Source organism: Somniosus microcephalus, chromosome 9, assembly GCF_052327205.1.
Source record: "Somniosus microcephalus isolate GS21.2 chromosome 9, FLI_Smic_1.0, whole genome shotgun sequence".
NCBI classification, from domain to species: Eukaryota; Metazoa; Chordata; class Chondrichthyes; order Squaliformes; family Somniosidae; genus Somniosus; species Somniosus microcephalus.
The window spans coordinates 211641029-211658932 of record NC_140995.1 but is presented as its reverse complement, the minus strand read 5'-3'; the positions used below and the strand labels follow the sequence as shown (position 1 = coordinate 211658932).

General features: G+C 45.8%; 1 protein-coding gene across 1 annotated transcript in view; it reads left to right on the top strand.

The window, feature by feature from the left end:
- nphp1 (nephronophthisis 1) overlaps window positions 1–17904 on the top strand; it is a 127377-nt gene that overhangs the window by 1439 nt on the left and 108034 nt on the right. Inside the window, exons 2-3 of the mRNA XM_085997859.1 lie at window positions 2930–2988; window positions 10846–10906. Of these exons, the coding sequence (XP_085853985.1) occupies window positions 2930–2988; window positions 10846–10906 (120 nt within the window). The remainder of the gene's footprint in view (window positions 1–2929; window positions 2989–10845; window positions 10907–17904) is intronic.

The following is a 17904-nucleotide window of genomic DNA, read 5'->3' as shown; positions in this document are numbered from 1 at the left end:
TGGCCGCTTTGGCCAGGTCCAGGAGCAGTCCCACAAGGAGGTCCCCCGACCTGCCCGCTCCCCTCTGCACCGGGTGACCAAAAATTGGGAGCGTGGGACTGAAGTGCAGTCAAAAATCAAGGAGCAGCCCCTTCAAATAATGGAAGCGGGGCTGCTACCTCTCACATTCAACATATACATGGAACACGGACTCTCCCATGGGGGTTTTGCTTGTCTCCTTTACGGGTCTAATTGATAGAGATTGATTGCTACTTCTTATTGGTTGTTTGGTTACTTTGATTGATGGCTGGTGCCATCGCCAATTTTAAAAAAGAAGCAAGGGGCACAACCCATAAACTGTAAATTAAAACCGAATTGAAACATATAAGATTCTGAGGGGGATTGGCAGGGTAGATGCCGAGAGGTTGTTCCCCCTGGCTGGAGAGTCTAGAATCACAGAATCACAGAAACCCCACAGTGCAGATAGAGGCCATTTCGGCCCATCGAGCCTGCACCGACACATATCCCACCCGATCCCCGTAACCCCTACACCAACACATATCCCACCCTATCCCCGTAACCCCACGTATTTAATCCCCCTAACACTAAGGGTCAATTTATCATAGCCAATCAACCTAACCCGCACATCTTTGGACTGTGGGAGGAAACCGGAGCACCCGGAGGAAACCCACGCAAACACGGGGAGAATGTGCAAACTCCACACAGACAGTCGCCCGAGGCCGGATTCGAACCCGGGTCCCTGGTGCTGTGAGGCAACAGTGCTAACCACTAGGGGTCCTAGTCTCAGGACAAGGGTTCGGCCATTTAAGACTGAGATGAGGAAGAATTTCTTCACTGAGGGTTGTGAATCTTTGGAATTCTCTAACCCAAAGGGCTGTGGATGCTGAGTCTTTAAGTATATTCAAGGCTGGGATAGATGGATTTTTGGACTCTAGGGGAATCAAGGAATATGGGGATCGGGCGGGAAAGTGGAGTAGAGGTTGAAGATCAGCCATGATTTTATTGAATGGCAGAGTAGGCTTGAGGGGCCGGATGACATACTCCTGCTCCTAATTCTTATGTTCTTAAAGTAAACTTAGCAAATTAAATTAAAACTTTGTTATGGGGAGTTGGAGGGGCGGGTGGGGGGGGAACTTGATTGCTATGATTAGTCAACAACTCCATCACTGTAACATGTGACTACCAGGATGGTAGAAGGTGATCTAGATGGACCAGCTAAATTTAGTGTGTATAATAGTATAGTTTAAGTGGTTATTGTACTGGACTGGTGATGCAGGGTCAGTGAGCTCAAATCTCACCATGATAAAGTGGAAATTTGAACTTGATGAATCTGATAAATTGCATTGCTAAAGATTGACTAATAAGTCTGCTCTTTTGTCATTAAAATCCCAACTGAATCAAAGAAGGGTGCTTACCATCCCTACCTAGTCTGGCCTACACGTGACTCTTAATGCCCTCTGAAGTTTTTTTAAATTCATTCCTGGGATGTGGGTGTTGCTGGCAAGGCCAGCATTTATTGCCCATCCGTAGTTGCCCCTGAGAAGGTGGTGGTGAGCTGCCTTCTTGAACCGCTGCAGTCCTTGTGAAGGTACTCCCACAGTGCTGTTAGGCAGGAGTTTCAGGATTTTGACCCAGTGACAATGAAGGAACGGCGATAAAGTTCCAAGTCAGGATGATGTGCAACTTGGAGGGGAACTTGGAGGTGGTGGTGTTCCCATGCGCCTGCTGCCCTTGTCCTTCCAGGTGGTAGAGGTCGTGGGTTTGAGAGGTGCGTTCGAAGAAGCCTTGGCGAGTTGCTGCAGTGCATTTTGTAGATGGTACACACTGCAGCCACGGTGCGCCCGTGGTGGAGGGAGTGAATGTTGAAGGTGGATGGATGGGGTGTCAATCAAGTGGGCTGCTTTGTCCTGGATGGTGTCGAGTGTTGGAGCTGCACTCATCCAGGCAAGTGGCTTAAAGCCACTCAGTTGTAAAGGATGGACAATAAATCCAGCTTTGGCAGTATCACCCACACCTGTGAAAAAAAGTCAAGTTTGTTGAAAAAATGCTAAACTTTATTTGGTGGGGTGTTTGTAGGGTGGGGGGGGGATAAGAGGTTGAAGAGCTGTGTGTGCTTATCTCACCAGTCATCTGTGATCTGTCATGATTTATACCATTGAGTTGTGCATATTCAAAGAAATGAAGTGGTTTTATTGAAGATAATCACAGAATCACAGAAACCCCACAGTGCAGATAGAGGCCATTTCGGCCCATCGAGCCTGCACCGACACATAGCCCACCCGATCCCCATAACCCCTACACATATCCCACCCTATCCCCGTAACCCCACATATTTAATCCCCCTAACACTAAGGGTCAATTTATCATAGCCAATCAACCTAACCCGCACATCTTTGGACTGTGGGAGGAAACCGGAGCACCCGGAGAAAACCCACGCAAACACGGGGAGAATGTGCAAACTCCACACAGACAGTCGCCCGAGGCTGGATTCGAACCCGGGTCCCTGGCGCTGTGAGGCAACAGTGCTAACCACTATGCCACCGTGCTAGATTTGTATCATCTATGGCAAAAAAACCACCCTCACCAATTGCTGGTAATGCTATCTCCTGGGGGAAAGACGGCAAAAAATACCATCTATGGCTGTTTCAGGAAATTCCTCCCCAACTTCTGCATCATTCTATGATTTTATAACTTCCTATGGCAATCAAGGTCCTAAAACCATGGTTATTCATGATGCCCCCACCCCCATACCGTTAGAATTTTCAAATAAAATGGGATTATCCATCAGGCTGAACCACATGATCGTTTTGAATTCTCAACCAGCCAATAATGCAGCAGTGGCAAACATGTTTTCACTGATCTATTAGTACATTGTGTGACATAACACACAGAAATGATGTTGACATTATTTTGTATTTTGTTTGTTAAGGTTGATGTCTTGTTAAAGAAAGTTAAACAGACTGTTAAAAGAGAGGAAGTTTATGAGAGGTACGTTGCTCATTTGTTGACAAAGTTTGGCCAGAAGTTTCTTGAGTGCTAACTCTCAACATTGTTTTCACCAGTGAAAGAAATGATTCATAGGAACAGGAGTAGCCCATTGAGCCTGTTCCGCCATTTAATGAGATCATGGCTGATCTGCGATCTAACTCCATATACCCGCCTTTAGCCCATGTCCCTTAATACCTTTAATTAACAAAAAGCTATCAATCTCCAATTTAAATGTAACAATCGATCTAGCATCAATTGTCCTTTGCGGAAGAGAGTTCCAAACTTCGACCACCGTTTGTGTGTAGAAGTGTTTCCTAATTTCACTCCTGAAAGGTCTGGCTCTAATTTTTAGACTATGCCCCCTAGTAGCAGTAGAAGCAGGCAGGTAGTGCAGGGGTCCCCTGTGGCCATCCCCCTCTCAAACAGGTATACTGATTTGGATACTGTTGAGGGGGATGACTTACCAGAGGAAGGCAGCAGCAGCCAACTTCCTGGCACCAGGGGTGCTTCTGCTGCTCAGGAAGGGAGGAAAAAGAGTGGGAGAGCAATAGTGGTAGGGGATTCTATCGTAAGGGGAACAGATAGGCGTTTCTGTGGCCGTAGACGTGACTCCAGGATGGTTTGTTGCCTCCCTGGTGCCAGGGTCAAGGATATCACTGAACGGCTGCAGGGCATTCTGAAGGGGGAGGGTGAACAGTCAGAGGTCGTGGTTCACATTGGGACCAATGTCATGGGTAGGAAGAGGGATGAGGTCCTGCAGCAAGGAAGAGGGATGAGTTCCTGCAGCAAGAATTTAGGGAGCTAGGCAGCAGACTAAAGAGCAGGACCTCAAAGGTTGTAATCTCTGGATTACTCCTGGTGTCACGTGCTAGTGAGTATAGGAATAGGAGGATAGAGCAGATGAATGCGTGGCTAAAGAGTTGGTGCAGGGGGGAGGGCTTTAGTTTCCTGGATCACTGGGCCTGCTTCTGGGGAAGGTGGGACTTGTACAAGTCGGACAGGTTGCACCTGAACCAGAACGGGACAAATATCCTTGCGGGGAGGTTTGCTCGCACTGTTTGGGGGGGTTTAAACTAACTTGGCAGGGGGATGGGATACAGAGTGGAGCTATAATAGGGGGTGATGTACAGCCAAATATAGAGGAAAAAATAAGTCAGACTGGAAGGCAGAGCAAATATGTAATGGCACCAGGGAGTAGGGCAAGGCTAAATGGCATTTATTTTAATGCAAGGAGTCTTACGAATAAGGTGGATGAACTGAAAGTGTTGATGAACACATGGGAGTATGATATTGTTGCTATCATGGAGACATGGTTGAGGGAGGGGCAAGACTGGCAGCTCAATATTCCGGGGTATAGAATCTTCAGGCGAGACAGAGGGGGGGTAAAAGAGGAGGGGGTGTCACAATATTAATTAAGGAGACAATTACTGCTGTAAGGAGGGATGATATATTAACAGGTTCCTCTAATGAGGCCATATGGGTTGAACTTAAACAAAAAGGGGGCTAGCACTTTGCTGAGAGTGTACTATAGGCCCCCAAACAGCCAGGGGGAGATAGAGGAACAGATATGTAGGCAAATCTCAGAGAAGTGTGCAAATAATAGGGTAATTATAGTGGGGGATTTCAACTTCCCCAATATTAACTGGGATAGTCAGAGTGTGAAAGGCTTAGAGGGTGCAGAATTCTTAAAGTGCATCCAGGAGAGCTTTTTAAGCCAGCATGTAGAAAGTCCTATAAGAGAGGGGGGCGGTACTGGACCTAATTCTAGGGAATGTGGCCGGGCAAGTGGTAGAAGTGTTAGTAGGTGAGCACTTTGGTGACAGTGACCATAATTCGGTGAGATTTAAGGTAGTCATGGAAAAGGACAAGGATGGACTGGAAATAAAGGTTCTAAATTGGGGGAAGGCCGATTTTAATATGATAAGGCAGGATCTGGCCAATGTGGACTGGGATCAGCTACTTGAAGGAAAATCCACATCGGAGCAATGGGAGTCTTTCAGAAAGGAAATTGAGAGAGTACAATGACAACATGTTCCTGTAAAGGTCAAGGGTGGGACCAACAAGCCCAGGGAACCTTGGATGTCAAGGGATATACGAGAATGGATTAGGAAAAAATGGGGGGCTTTTGGCAGATACAAAGGACTAAAGACAGAGGAAGCCCTAGAGGAGTATAAAAAGTGCAGGGGGATACTTAAAAAAGAAATTAGGAGAGCGAGGAGGGGCCATGAAATAACACTGGCGAGCAAAATAAAGGAAAATCCTAAGGTGTTTTATAAGTATATTAAGGGCAAGAGGATAACTAGGGAAAGAGTAGGGACCAAAGTGGCAAACTGTAGAGCCAGAGGATGTAGGTGGGGTTTTAAATGAACTTTTTGCATCTGTGTTCACTATGGAGAAGGACGATGTAGACATAGAAATCGGGCAGGGGGACTGTGATATACTTGAACATATTAGCATTGAGAGGGAGGAGGTACTAGCGGTTTTAGCAGGCTTAAAAGTGGATAAATCCCCAGGCCCGGATGAGATGTATACCAGGCTACTATGTGAGTCAAAGGAGGAGATTGCAGGAACTCTGACACAAATTTTCAGAACCTCTCTGGCCACAGGGGATGTGCCAGAGGACTGGAGAACAGCTAACGTAGTACCATTATTCAAGAAGGGTAGTAGGGATAAACCAGGGAATTACAGGCCAGTGAGCCTAACATCAGTGGTAGGGAAATTATTGGAAAAAATTCTGAAGGACAGAATTGGTCTCCACTTGGAGAGGCAGGGATTAATTAGGGATAGCCAACATGGCTTTGTCAAGGGAAGATCATGTCTGACCAATTTGATTGAATTTTTCGAGGGGGTGACTAGGTGTGTGGATGAGGGTAGTGCAGTGGATGTGGTTTACATGGATTTCAGTAAGGCTTTTGATAAAGTCCCGCATAGGAGACTGGTCAGGAAGGTAAGAGCCCATGGGATCCAGGGTGCCATGGCACATTGGATCCAAAATTGGCTTAGTGGCAGAAGGCAGAGGGTGATGGTCGAAGGTTGTTTTTGTGACTGGAAGCCTGTGTCCAGTGGGGTACCGCAGGGATCGGTGCTGGGTCCCTTGCTGTTTGTGGTCTACATTAATGATTTGGATGTGAATGTAAAAGGTACGATCAGTAAGTTTGCAGATGACACGAAAATTGATGGGGTGGTAAATAGCGAGACGGGAAGCCTCAGGCTACAGGATGATATAGATGGGTTGGTCAGATGGGCGGAACAGTGGCAAATGGAATTTAACCCTGAAAAGTGTGAGGTGATGCATTTTGGACGGACTAACAAGGCAAGGGAATACACAATGAATGGTAAGACCCTAGGAAAGACAGAGGATCAGAGGGACCTTGGTGTGCATGTACATAGATCCCTGAAGGCAGCAGAACAGGTGGATAAGGTGGTTAAAAAGGCATATGGGATACTTGCCTTCATTAGCCGAGGCATAGAATATAAGAGCAGGGAGGTTATGATGGAGCTGTACAAAACGCTGGCAAGGCCACAGCTGGAGTACTGTGTGCAGTTCTGGTCGCCACACTATAGGAAGGATGTGATTGCATTGGAGAGGGTGCAGAGGAGATTTACCAGGATGTTACCTGGGCTGGAGCGCTTCAGCTATGAAGAAAGACTGGACAGGCTGGGGTTGTTTTCCTTGGAGCAGAGAAGGCTGAGGGGGGACCTGATTGAAGTGTACAAAATTATGAGGGGCATAGATAGGGTAGATAGGAACTTTTCCCCTTAGTAGAGGGGTCAATAACAAGGGGGCATAGATTCAAGGTAAGGGGCAGGAGGTTTAGAGGGGATTTGAGGAAAAACTTTTTCACCCAGAGGGTGGTTGGAATCTGGAACTCACTGCCTGAAAGGGTGGTAGAGGCAGGAACCCTCACAACATTCAAGAAGCATTTGGATGAGCACTTGAAATGCCATAGCATACAAGGCTACGGACCAAATGTTGGAAAATGGGATTAGATTAGACAGGGCTTGATGGCCGGCGTGGACACGATGGGCCGAAGGGCCTCTTTCTGTGCTGTATAACTCTATGACTCTGTGACCTGGACTCACCAACCAGCGGAAATAGTTTCTCTCTATCTACCCTATCTGTCCCCCTTAATATCCTGAAAACTGCAAATCGGATCACCCCATAACCTTCTAAATTCTAGGGAATAGAACACTAATTTGTGTAATCTCTCCTCGTAATTTAACCCTTGAAGTCCGGGTATCATTCTTGTAAACTCACGCTGCAATTCAATATATCCTTCCTAAGGTGTGGTGCCCAGAACTGCTCCCAGTACTCCAGGTGTGGTCTAACCAGGGCTTTGTATAGCTGCAGCATAACTTCCACCCCCTTGAATTCCAGACCTCTAGATATAAAAGCATTCCATTAGCGTTTTTAATTATTTTCTGTCTCTGTTTATGACATTTTAATGATCTATGTATCTGGACCTCCCAAGTCTTTGGACCTCCACTGTTTTTAGCTTTTCACCATTTTAGAAAGTACCCTGTTCTGTTCTTTTTAGGTCCAAAGTAGATAACCTTGTATTTGCCTACATTGAAATCCATTTGCCACAGTTTATCCCCATTCACTTAATCTGTCAATATCCCTTTGTAATTTTATGCTCTCATCTACACTGCTGCCTATCTTTGTGTCATCAGCAATTTGGATATATGACTGTCTGTGCCATCATCTAAGTAGTTAATAAATACTGTGAATAGTGGAGGCCCCAACACAGATCCCTGCGGGACACCACTAGTCACATCCTGCCAATTGGAGAACCTACCCATTATCCTTACTGCTGGTCTCCTGCCGCTCAGCCAATTTCCTAACCAGATTAATAATTTTCCCTCAATTCCTTGGGCTTCTACTTAGTTAACAGTCTCTTATGTGGGACTTTATCAAATGCCTTCTGGAAGTTCATATAAATAACATCCATAGACACTCCCCTGTCCACTACTTTAAATCACCTTCTCAAAAAATTCAATCAGGTTTGTCAGGCAGGACCTACCTTTCACAGATCCACGCTGGCTCTCTCTGATCAACTGAAAATTTGAGGTGTTCAGTCACCCTAACCTTAATTATAGACTCTCGCAATTTCCCGGCAACAGATGTTAGGCTAACTGGTCTACAATTCCCTGGTTTCCCTCTCTTACCATTCTAAAATAGCGGAGTAACATGTGCAATTTTTCAATCTAAAGGAACGGTTCCTGAATCGAGAGAACTTTGGAAGATTATAGTTAGGGCATCTGCAATGTGCTCACCTGCTTCCTTTAAAACCCTGGGATGGAAACCATCTGGTCCTGGGGATTTGTCACTCTTTAGTGCCATTATTTTCTTCATTACTGTTATTTTACTTACATTAATTTTATTGAGTCTGTCCCGAATTTAATTAGTTTCCTTGGGATTTCTGCCATGCTATCCTCTTCTTCTACTGTAAATACTGACGCACAGTAATTATTCAACATGTCCGCCATCTCCTTATCATTGACAATATCACCGCTTTCAGTTTTTAAGGGGCCAACTTTACTCCTGACCACCCTCTTTTCCCTAATATAATTGTAAAAGTTCTTTGTGTCGATTTTGATGTCCCTTTTCATTCTCCCTTTTTGTAGCTCTTGCTATCTGTTTTGTGACCTGTTGCTGTTCTTTGTATCTTTCCCATTCTCCAGGATCTGTGCTTGTTTTGCATTTGTGTATGCCCTTTTAGTTTTATGCTGTCTCTTACCTCTTTAGTCATCCATGGCTTATTTTTTGGCAAGTAGAGCTCTTGCCCCTCAGGGGTATAAACTGGTTCTGTATCACCTTAAATTCTTTTTTGAACATCTCCCACTGATCTTCTGTCGTTTTACCCATTAACAGATTTGCCCAGTTTACTGTGGACAGTCTCTGTCTCGTCCCATTGAAGTTGGCCTTACCCAAATCTAGAATCTTAGTAGCTGTTTCGTGTTTCTCCCCTTCAAACACTACATTGAACTCGATCATGTTATGATCGCTATTGGATAAATGTTCTTGCACAGTTAGGCTGTTAACTAAATCTGGCTCATTACTCATTACTCAATCTAATACGGCATGCTCCCTTGTTGCCTCTAGGACATATTGTTGTAGAAAACTATCCCGGGCACACAAGAAATTCACTACCTTTCTGACAGGTGCTAGTCTGCTTATCCTAATCTATGAAAGTTAAAATTCCCCATTTAAACCACTCTGCCTTTGCTACACGCTTGTCTAATCTCTGCATTTATACAATCTACCACTTCACAGCTGCTACCAGGGGGCCTATACACAAATCCCAGTCCAGTCTTAAATCCTTTCCTATTTCTTTATTCTACCCATAAAGTCTGCATTGCCTGCTTACCTCTCATTATATCCTCTCTTATTATTGAAGTGATTTAATCCTTAATCATTAAGGCTACTCCTCCCCCTCTGCCATTTTCCCTATCTTTTTTATAGACTTTATAACCTGGTATATTTTAGTTCCTAGTCCTGACCGTCTTGCAGCTATGCCACAGTAATGGCTACCATGTCATACCCTCTAATTTGAATTCGCGCCTGCAGTTCATTCAATTTATTCCTTATACTCTGTGTGTTTGTATAAGGAACGCTTATTTGGGCCACACACCCTAGCCTGTCCTTCAGCTCTAATGTTTTTCTCACTTGTTTCTTATTTCTCTCTCCTGGTTTAATCACTTAACATCTTTCTGCACATGTTGGAGTGGGTGGGGTGGGGGGATGTCACAGTTCCTGTCATATATTGCAGTATGCTTCTTAAACTCACTACAAGGCTGAAACCATTCAAAACTGATTAGAGACATAAGTTTACAGCATAGAAAGAGGCTGTCCAGCAATGCCTAGATTTTAAAATCTGTATCCTGGTTTTCAAATCCTTCCTTGGCCTCACCCCTCCCATCTCTGTAACCTCCTCCAGCCCTACAACCCTCAGATTTCTGTGCTCTTCCAATTCTGGCCTTTTGCACATCAGATTTTAAATTGCTCCACCAGTGCCGACCATGCCTTCAGCTGCCTAGGCCCTAAACTCTGGAATTCCCACCCTAAATCTCTCTGCCTCTCTCTCCTCCTTTAAGACAGTCCTTAAAACCTACCTCTTTGACCTGTCCTAATATCGCCTTATGTGGCTCAGGGCCAAATCTTGTCTGATTACGTTCCTGTGATGTGCCTTTGGACATTTTACTATGACACAGCGCTGTATAAATGCAAGTTGTTATGGCAAAGCATGCCATGCTACAGCAACACAGCGTAAAGAAATATTTCCAACTTCTGTTCACTCTTAATGACAATTTTAAATTGACGACCCCTGATCACTGACTCCCCACTGAGGGGAAATAGATTTTCCCTATTCACTTTGACAAAACCTTTCGATATTAAAAACCTCTTTTAGATCTCCTCTTGGCCTTCTCTACTGCAGTATCGCAAGTTTCCCCGTAACTATAGATTCTCATTCCTGGCACCACCTAGGTGAATCTATGCTGTACGTGCTATAAGGCTTTAATCTCCTTTCAATAATTATTCGGTCACTGGGACCAATGTCAAAGAAACAGCAATTGGAATTTAATTACTATGGGAATTACAAACTTGTGTAGTTTTTGTATAAAATGTTCAGATTACAGCTACCATTAGAACAGTTATACAGTTAGTTTATAATTAACTCTATACCATATTTGAGAGAGTGAAAAACAGCAATCTAAAATCATGCTATCACCATTACGCAGTTTACAAATGCATCAAAATGTGTTTGCTGCGATCAGTTTTATGGTTTGCATATTGATGCTTATGATCCTTCTGTATATTATTTACTTTTAATGGATATTTTGGGGTTTCTATAGTTGTATCCAGTTAAAGAAATCAGTGGATAAAACCTTGGACACTCTACACAAGTTGAAGAAAGTAAGTTTAAATTTAATAAGCTTGTTGACTGTATCTCTCCCTTTAGTGGTTGTCTTGTAGCGTTTCAGTTTTGCATCCTCTAGCTCCTCTGCCTGTACTGCAGAGAAACTCCTATGCGCCAAGCAACTCTGCTTCTTTATTTCTCAAATAGTATGTTTGGCTATTTAACTGTAAATAATTAAAATATTATGCAAAATTACACGCTCAATATATAAAGGAATTTAAAATGGGGACCGAATTACATCAGCACGTCTTGATCCAATTATCCACCACCCACTTCATCCAAAGACTGCACTTGATCTTGACTCCCTATGTGCATCATCCAGAGAAATTAACTAGCATTATGATATTTAAAGTAATGCTTAGTTAGGAATGAACTCTAATTCAATTGAGGGTGTCAATTGATTTCAGAAACTGTTAGTTATGACATTAGCCCAGATTTTGCAGTCAGTGGCGAAGGAACAGCGTCGCCATTCACCATGCCGACAGCTGCCCACAAAATATTCTCGGGCTTTTGAGCGGAGATTTGCTCTAATCTGGAGTCTGACCCAGTGCGGCGCCCTCTATAGGGTATCTGTGAGCAGGACAATAAACAGCAAAGCTCTTCAACCAGATTGAAGAATCCTTACTGAGACATGCAGGGGGAAAAATTTGGTCGTGCCCCCTTTGGGGCGCTAACTTCGCCGGGACATGACTTTTATCGCCCCGAAAAAGTTAGCACCCCTGCGCCGTAAATTGAGTGGTAGCGCCCCAAGCAGGAAGCAGGGAGCTACTGGAAGCACTCCCCCTCCTTCCTGGGGCATGACTGACGTAATAAAACTCACTACACACTTGGTTTGAGCATAAAGCAAGGCTTTAATCAACTTGTTTCAGAACATGGAGGTCTAGTTGTATTTCACTAGTTCCTTGTCTTACAAAATGTCCCTGAACAAGCTGGGGTCGACGCCTGAGTATTTATACTCCTCGGATGGCGCCACCAGCTGGCCGTCCAGCGTTATTTCACGAGTAGTTTCTTGATGAATGATGAGATTTATAACAATGACCATTCAATATTGTGGCATTACATGCAACAGCGCCACATGCGTTGCCATGTAGCGCCGCGGTATTACAGGCCTCCCTCCCCTGATTAAAGGGGAGGAGCCTAGCGCAGCGCGCACTGGGATCCTGCTGGACCATTGAGGTGCGGGGAAAACAGCCCAGCACAAGAGGAATGCCGGGCTGACCGATCGTGGCCAACTGAGGAAGCGCAAGGTGGCAGGTGCTGGCAGGCGGCCCCCAAAAAAATGTCCGTCTGGCACCTGCCCTTTAAATTGCGCCACCGCGGCTGCAAAACCACCACCCTGACCCTGTCGGACATATTGCCCGGCGGTAGGTCAGAGGCGCAACTGAAGTTTGCAGCCGGGGTGCTGCGCACGCGATGACGCCATCGCCGGAGGCACAGCGCTGTGGGGGGCTACCGCCGCCTCTAACTTCCTGCTGAATTTTGCGGGAGGCGTTAGCGGCGCCGCACCCAGGCGCTAGGGGCTTTGCGCCCCTGGGGCGTTAACGGGAGGCGCAAAGCAACCCAATTTTTCCTCCACAGAGTCTAAAGCAGGAAATATAAAGTAGATTTAAATCATGTACAGAAAGCAAAATAAAAATTGGGGAAAGACAGATGGTGTTAAGAGAGAAAAATAAAAGACAGACAGAAAAAGCAAAAATATATATTTTTAAAAACCTCCAACACCAATAAACTTCTGAAGGAATGAAACTTCACACTTGTAAAATTAAATTTTCATGGGCAGAGGGGTTGTTTGGCAGTAATTATCACAAGCTGTTAAAAATTTACTTACTCCTGAATGCACTATCCCTAACTTTTCCTGATGTCTTTAGAGGGGAACTAGTGGGCAAGTACTCAAAGTTCATGCCATTACATTGATTTCAGTGCAGAGTCTAACTGTGAGGACTGTTATAGCACACCTGGTGGAGGAGCAGGGTGTCCGACAGCAACTTCCTGATTTCCGCGTTTAAACTGCACGTGTGGACACCAGGGGTCGATTTTAACTCAGGTGCGGGGAATTGTCGGGTTCCCTGAATTTGGTGTTTCCCACACAAATTTAAATGGGTCTGTGAGATTGATGCAATTTTAACTCAATTGGCCAATTGATTTCCAACGTGTGGGAAGCCTTGGCAATTGAGTATTTCCAGTCAGAAAGTCACAGAATATGACGCCATCATTGCTGCTGCTTTTAGGGCCCACAGCAAGCCTTGCTTCCTCTGCAGGCTTCCAAACTTCACCATTGAGATGGCACAGGAGCCTGCAGGAGCAACGGCCAGCAGGAGGGCAAGAGCTGCCCCCAGATTTGATGAGGCTTCACTCCAGGCATTGCTGGATGGTGCTAGGGCCCACAGGGAGGTCCTGTTCCCTTCTTCAGGGAGGAAGAGGCCTCCCAATCAGACCAAGGCTGTGTGGCTACAGGTGGCTGGTGAAATCAACTCCTTGGGGCTCACACGGCGCACCTGGATGCAGTGCAGGAAAAGATTCCATGACCTTCATCGCACTGGAAAAGTACGTACTGTATGAAGTTTCCATCACCCTCAATCTGATCCCCATTGCCTTTCCTCACCATCACTCAGCTTTAGCAATCTCTTCCTCCACATCCCACTAGACACTCACATCCATGCACCCTTACCCATTCCCTCTCTCTATGCTCACATTCACATAACTATTCCACCATGCAGCCCTCACACTCCCTCTCACTCTGATGCTTTGAACACAACTGACAACACACAGGGAGGGCCCTTGGTCTTGCAACCTCACTCCATCTTTGTCTCCTTCAAAGTATCTATGCTATGCAATCTCTGCACTCACTCCTTCATTCTCACTCAACCTCCACTTGTTTCCCTCATTGCAGGAAAAGAGAGCTCACAACAGGAGAGAGCGAGCCAGGACAGGAGGAGGTCTGCCCTCATTAGCCCTGCTCACCCCCTGGGAGGAAGGCGTCCTGGAGATTGTCGGGGCTGACATAGATGCGGAAGTTGGGGAAGGAGAGACTGATGACAGAATAGTTTTCCATCTCTCTCATTGGCATTGCATGAGTCGCTGATAATGATTCTGAAGCTACATCATATGGACTTATGATCATCTGCAAAATGCAATGTGCATGTAACCTTGGCATCACATCTCTAACTTTTTCCTTGACTCCCCCACAGGACCATCGAGAGCCCCCGTCCCCACTGTGCAGGAGGAAGAGCCTGAGCAGCCAGACTCCTCAGAGGAATCTGCAACCTCTGAGGGCGCAACGTCAACAGAAATAATCGCACCCAGCACCAGCGCAGACACTCACACCTCGGTGGGACCTTCGGGACATAGAGTAGAGTTGTCACCTGGTGTATCACAGCTCACAAGTGAGCATCAGCAGATTGTGGAGACAGGGACAGCAGTGGAGAGTCCTCGTCGCAGGGTGCAGGACTCTGCCAGCTCGGCTCAGCTGCATGTCGACCCTCTGCCTCTGGGTCCATCCGTAAGATCAGAGGTGATGGAACTCCATGCACAGATGCAGGAGTCTCTGGCAGGTTTTGTCTCTAGGGTCACTGCGAGTGTGGAGCGAATGGAGGAGTCCATAGCGAGCATGAACAGAGCCTTTGTGGAGTCATTGGTGCATGAACGCATCAACACGGAAAGGATGGCTACCTACGTGGAAATGATTGCTGCCTCCGTGGTAAGGCTGGCTACCGTAGAGGAGAGGATGGCTACGGTAGAGGAGAGGGTGGCTACGGCCATGGCGGAGGTTAGTCGCCAGGGTATGGAAAACATGGTGAGTGTTCAGAATAGAATGACATCTCTTGAGGAGCGATGGGCATCTATTGAACAGAGAAACCAGACCTTCATGGAAGTCCTTCTGAGTAAGACTGCCATTGCAGATACGGGTCCCCATGGCCCCCCTGATGTGCAGCAAGGTGCTCTCAAGCCACTTGCAGGCACTGAGGGGGACCTGACCCATGAGAGGGAGGTAGGTGGCAGACCTCAAGGAAGTGGGGGCTCCTCTGCAAGCGCTCACACTTCCATGCCACTGCAGAGCCCTCGGTCAGAGCCCCGTCGGAGTCCACACCCAACTGAGATAGACGTCTCAACTCCTGCACAGCCGCAGGAGCAGCAGACTGCCGATGAGCCCTCACAGGTTCGCCACCCCAGAGGACGCCCGCCAAAGGTGTTGAGACAGGAGCAGCAGGAAAGTGAGCAAGGGGCCTTCACACCTGCTGAAGCCACAGGGGAACCACTACGTAGGAGCACACGTAAGAGGAAAATAAAGCACAAATAGTCACAAGGGTAGTCACTTGGGTGAAATGTTGTGTATTCTGTAAAAATGCCATCAGTTGTTTGTTTTGCATAAAAATTCTGATGGCAACTTCTGCAGTTGTGGCGTGTGTCATTTCACGAATGGGGCTGGAGGTCCTCTAATGCCAAGAAGGGAAGGAAAAAAAGGCCTCCCATGCTTCTGGTAGATGCCTCAGCTGAGGAAGCGCTGAGTGAGGCTGGCAAGAGGGGTTTCGCAGGAGGTAACACTGGAGAAGTGTGTGAGGCTCCAACCTTCCACAGGTGTGGTTAAGTCTGGTAAAAGTTACCCCAGGACTGAGACAACAAAGTCCTGCCACCTGCAAATGAGGACTGATCAGATCTCCTCTTTAATGGTTGACCTGCAGCCAATAGTGCTCACGAGAGGTTTCACAGGCGTGATCCCCACTAGGCGTGCTAACATAAGAACATAAGAAGTAGGAGCAGGAGTAGGCCATACGGCCCCTCGGGCCTGCTCCGCCATTCAATAGGATCATGGCTGAGCCGAACCTAGACTCACGTCCACTTCCCTGCCCGCTCCCCGTAACCCCTAATTCCCTTATCAGCTATGAAACTGTTTATCTCCGTTTTAAATTTATTTAATGTCGCAGCTTCCACAGCTTCCACAGCTCTGAGGTAGCAAATTCCATAGATTTACTACCCTCTGAGTGAAGATGTTTATCCTCATCTCAGTTTTGAAATGGCAGCCCCTTATTCTAAGATTATGCCCCCTAGTTCTAGTGTCACCCATCAGTGGAAACATCCTCCCCGCATCCACCCGATCAAGCCCCCTCACAATCTTATATGTTTCGATAAGATCGCCTCTCATTCTTCTGAATTCCAATGAGTAGAGGCCCAACCTACTCAACCTTTCCTCATAAGTCAACCCCCTCATCTCTGGAATCAACCGAGTGAACCTTCTCTGAACTGCCTCGAGAGCAAGTATATCTTTTCTTAAATATGGAAACCAAAACTGTACACAATATTCCAGGTGTGGCCTCACCAGTACCCTGTATAACTGAAGCAAGACTTCCCTGCTTTTATACTCCATCCCCTTTGCACTAAAAGCCAAGATTCCATTGGCCTTCCTGATCACCTGCTGTACCTGCATACTAACCTTCTGTGTTTCATGCACCAGGACCCCCAGATCCCTTTGTACTGTAGCACTTTGCAGTTTCTCTCCATTTAGATAATAACTTGCTCTTTGATTTTTTCCTGCCGAAGTGCATAACCTCACACTTTCCAACATTATATTCCATCTGCCAAACTTCTGCCCACTCACCTAGCCTGTCTATGTCCTTTTGCAGGTTTTTTATGTCCTCCTCACTCACTGCTTTCCCTCCCATCTTTGTATCGTCGGCAAACTTGGATACGTTGCACTCGGTCCCCTCCTCCAAATCGTTAATATAGATTGTAAAGAGTTGGGGTCCCAGCACTGACCCCTGCGGAACACCACTAGTCACTGATTGCCAACCCGAGAATGAACCATTTATCCCAACTCTGTTTTCTGTTAGATAGCCAATCTTCCACCCATGCCAGTATATTACCCCCAATCCCGTGATTTTTTATTTTGTGCAGTAATCTTTTGTGTGCCACCTTGTCAAATGCCTTTTGGAAGTCCAAATACACCACATCCACTGGTTCCCCTTTATCCACCCTGTTTGTTACGTCCTCAAAGAATTCGAGCAAATTTGTCAAACATGACTTCCCCTTCATAAAACCATGCTGACTCTGTCCGATTAAATTATGCTTATCCAAATGTCCTGTTACTGCTTCCTTAATAATGGACTCCAACATTTTACCAACCACAGATGTTAGGCTAACTGGCCTATAGTTTCCAGCCTTTTGTCTACCTCCCTTTTTAAATAAGGGTGTTACATTAGCAGTTTTCCAATCTGCTGGGACCTTTCCTGAATCCAGGGAGTTTTGGAAAATTACCACCAATGCATCCGCAATCCCTACCGCTACTTCTCTCAAGACCCTAGGATGTAAGCCATCAGGTCCAGGGGATTTATCCGCCTTAAGTCCCATTATCTTACCGAGTACCATCTCCTTAGTGATTTTAATCGTGTTTAGCTCCTCCCCCCCTATAGCCCCCTGTTTGTCCAGTGTTGGGATATTTTTAGTGTCCTCTACTGTAAAGACTGATACAAAATATTTGTTCAGCGTTTCTGCCAACTCCATGTTCCCCACAACTAATTTCCCGGTCTCATCCTCTAAGGGACCAACATTCACTTTAGCCACCCTTTTTCTTTTTATATAACTAGAAACTTTTGCCACCTGTTTTTATATTTTTTGCTAGTTTACTTTCATAATCTATCTTCCCTTTCTTAATTAATCTTTTAGTTATTCTTTGCTGGCTTTTAAATGCTTCCCAATCTTCTATCCTCCCACTAGATTTGGCTACTTTATATGCCCTTGTTTTCAGTCGAGTACTATCCTTTATTACTTTACTTAGCCACGGATGGCTGTCTTTTCTTTTACGTCACTTATTCCTCAGTGGAATATATTTTTCTTGAAAGTTGTGAAATATCTCCTTGAATGTACACCACTGCTTATGTACCATCTTACACCTTAATCTATTTTCCCAGTCCACTTTAGTCAACTCTGCTCTCATATCTTCATAGTCTCCTTTATTTAAGCTTAGTACGCTGGTTTGAGATCCAACTCTCACCCTCCAACT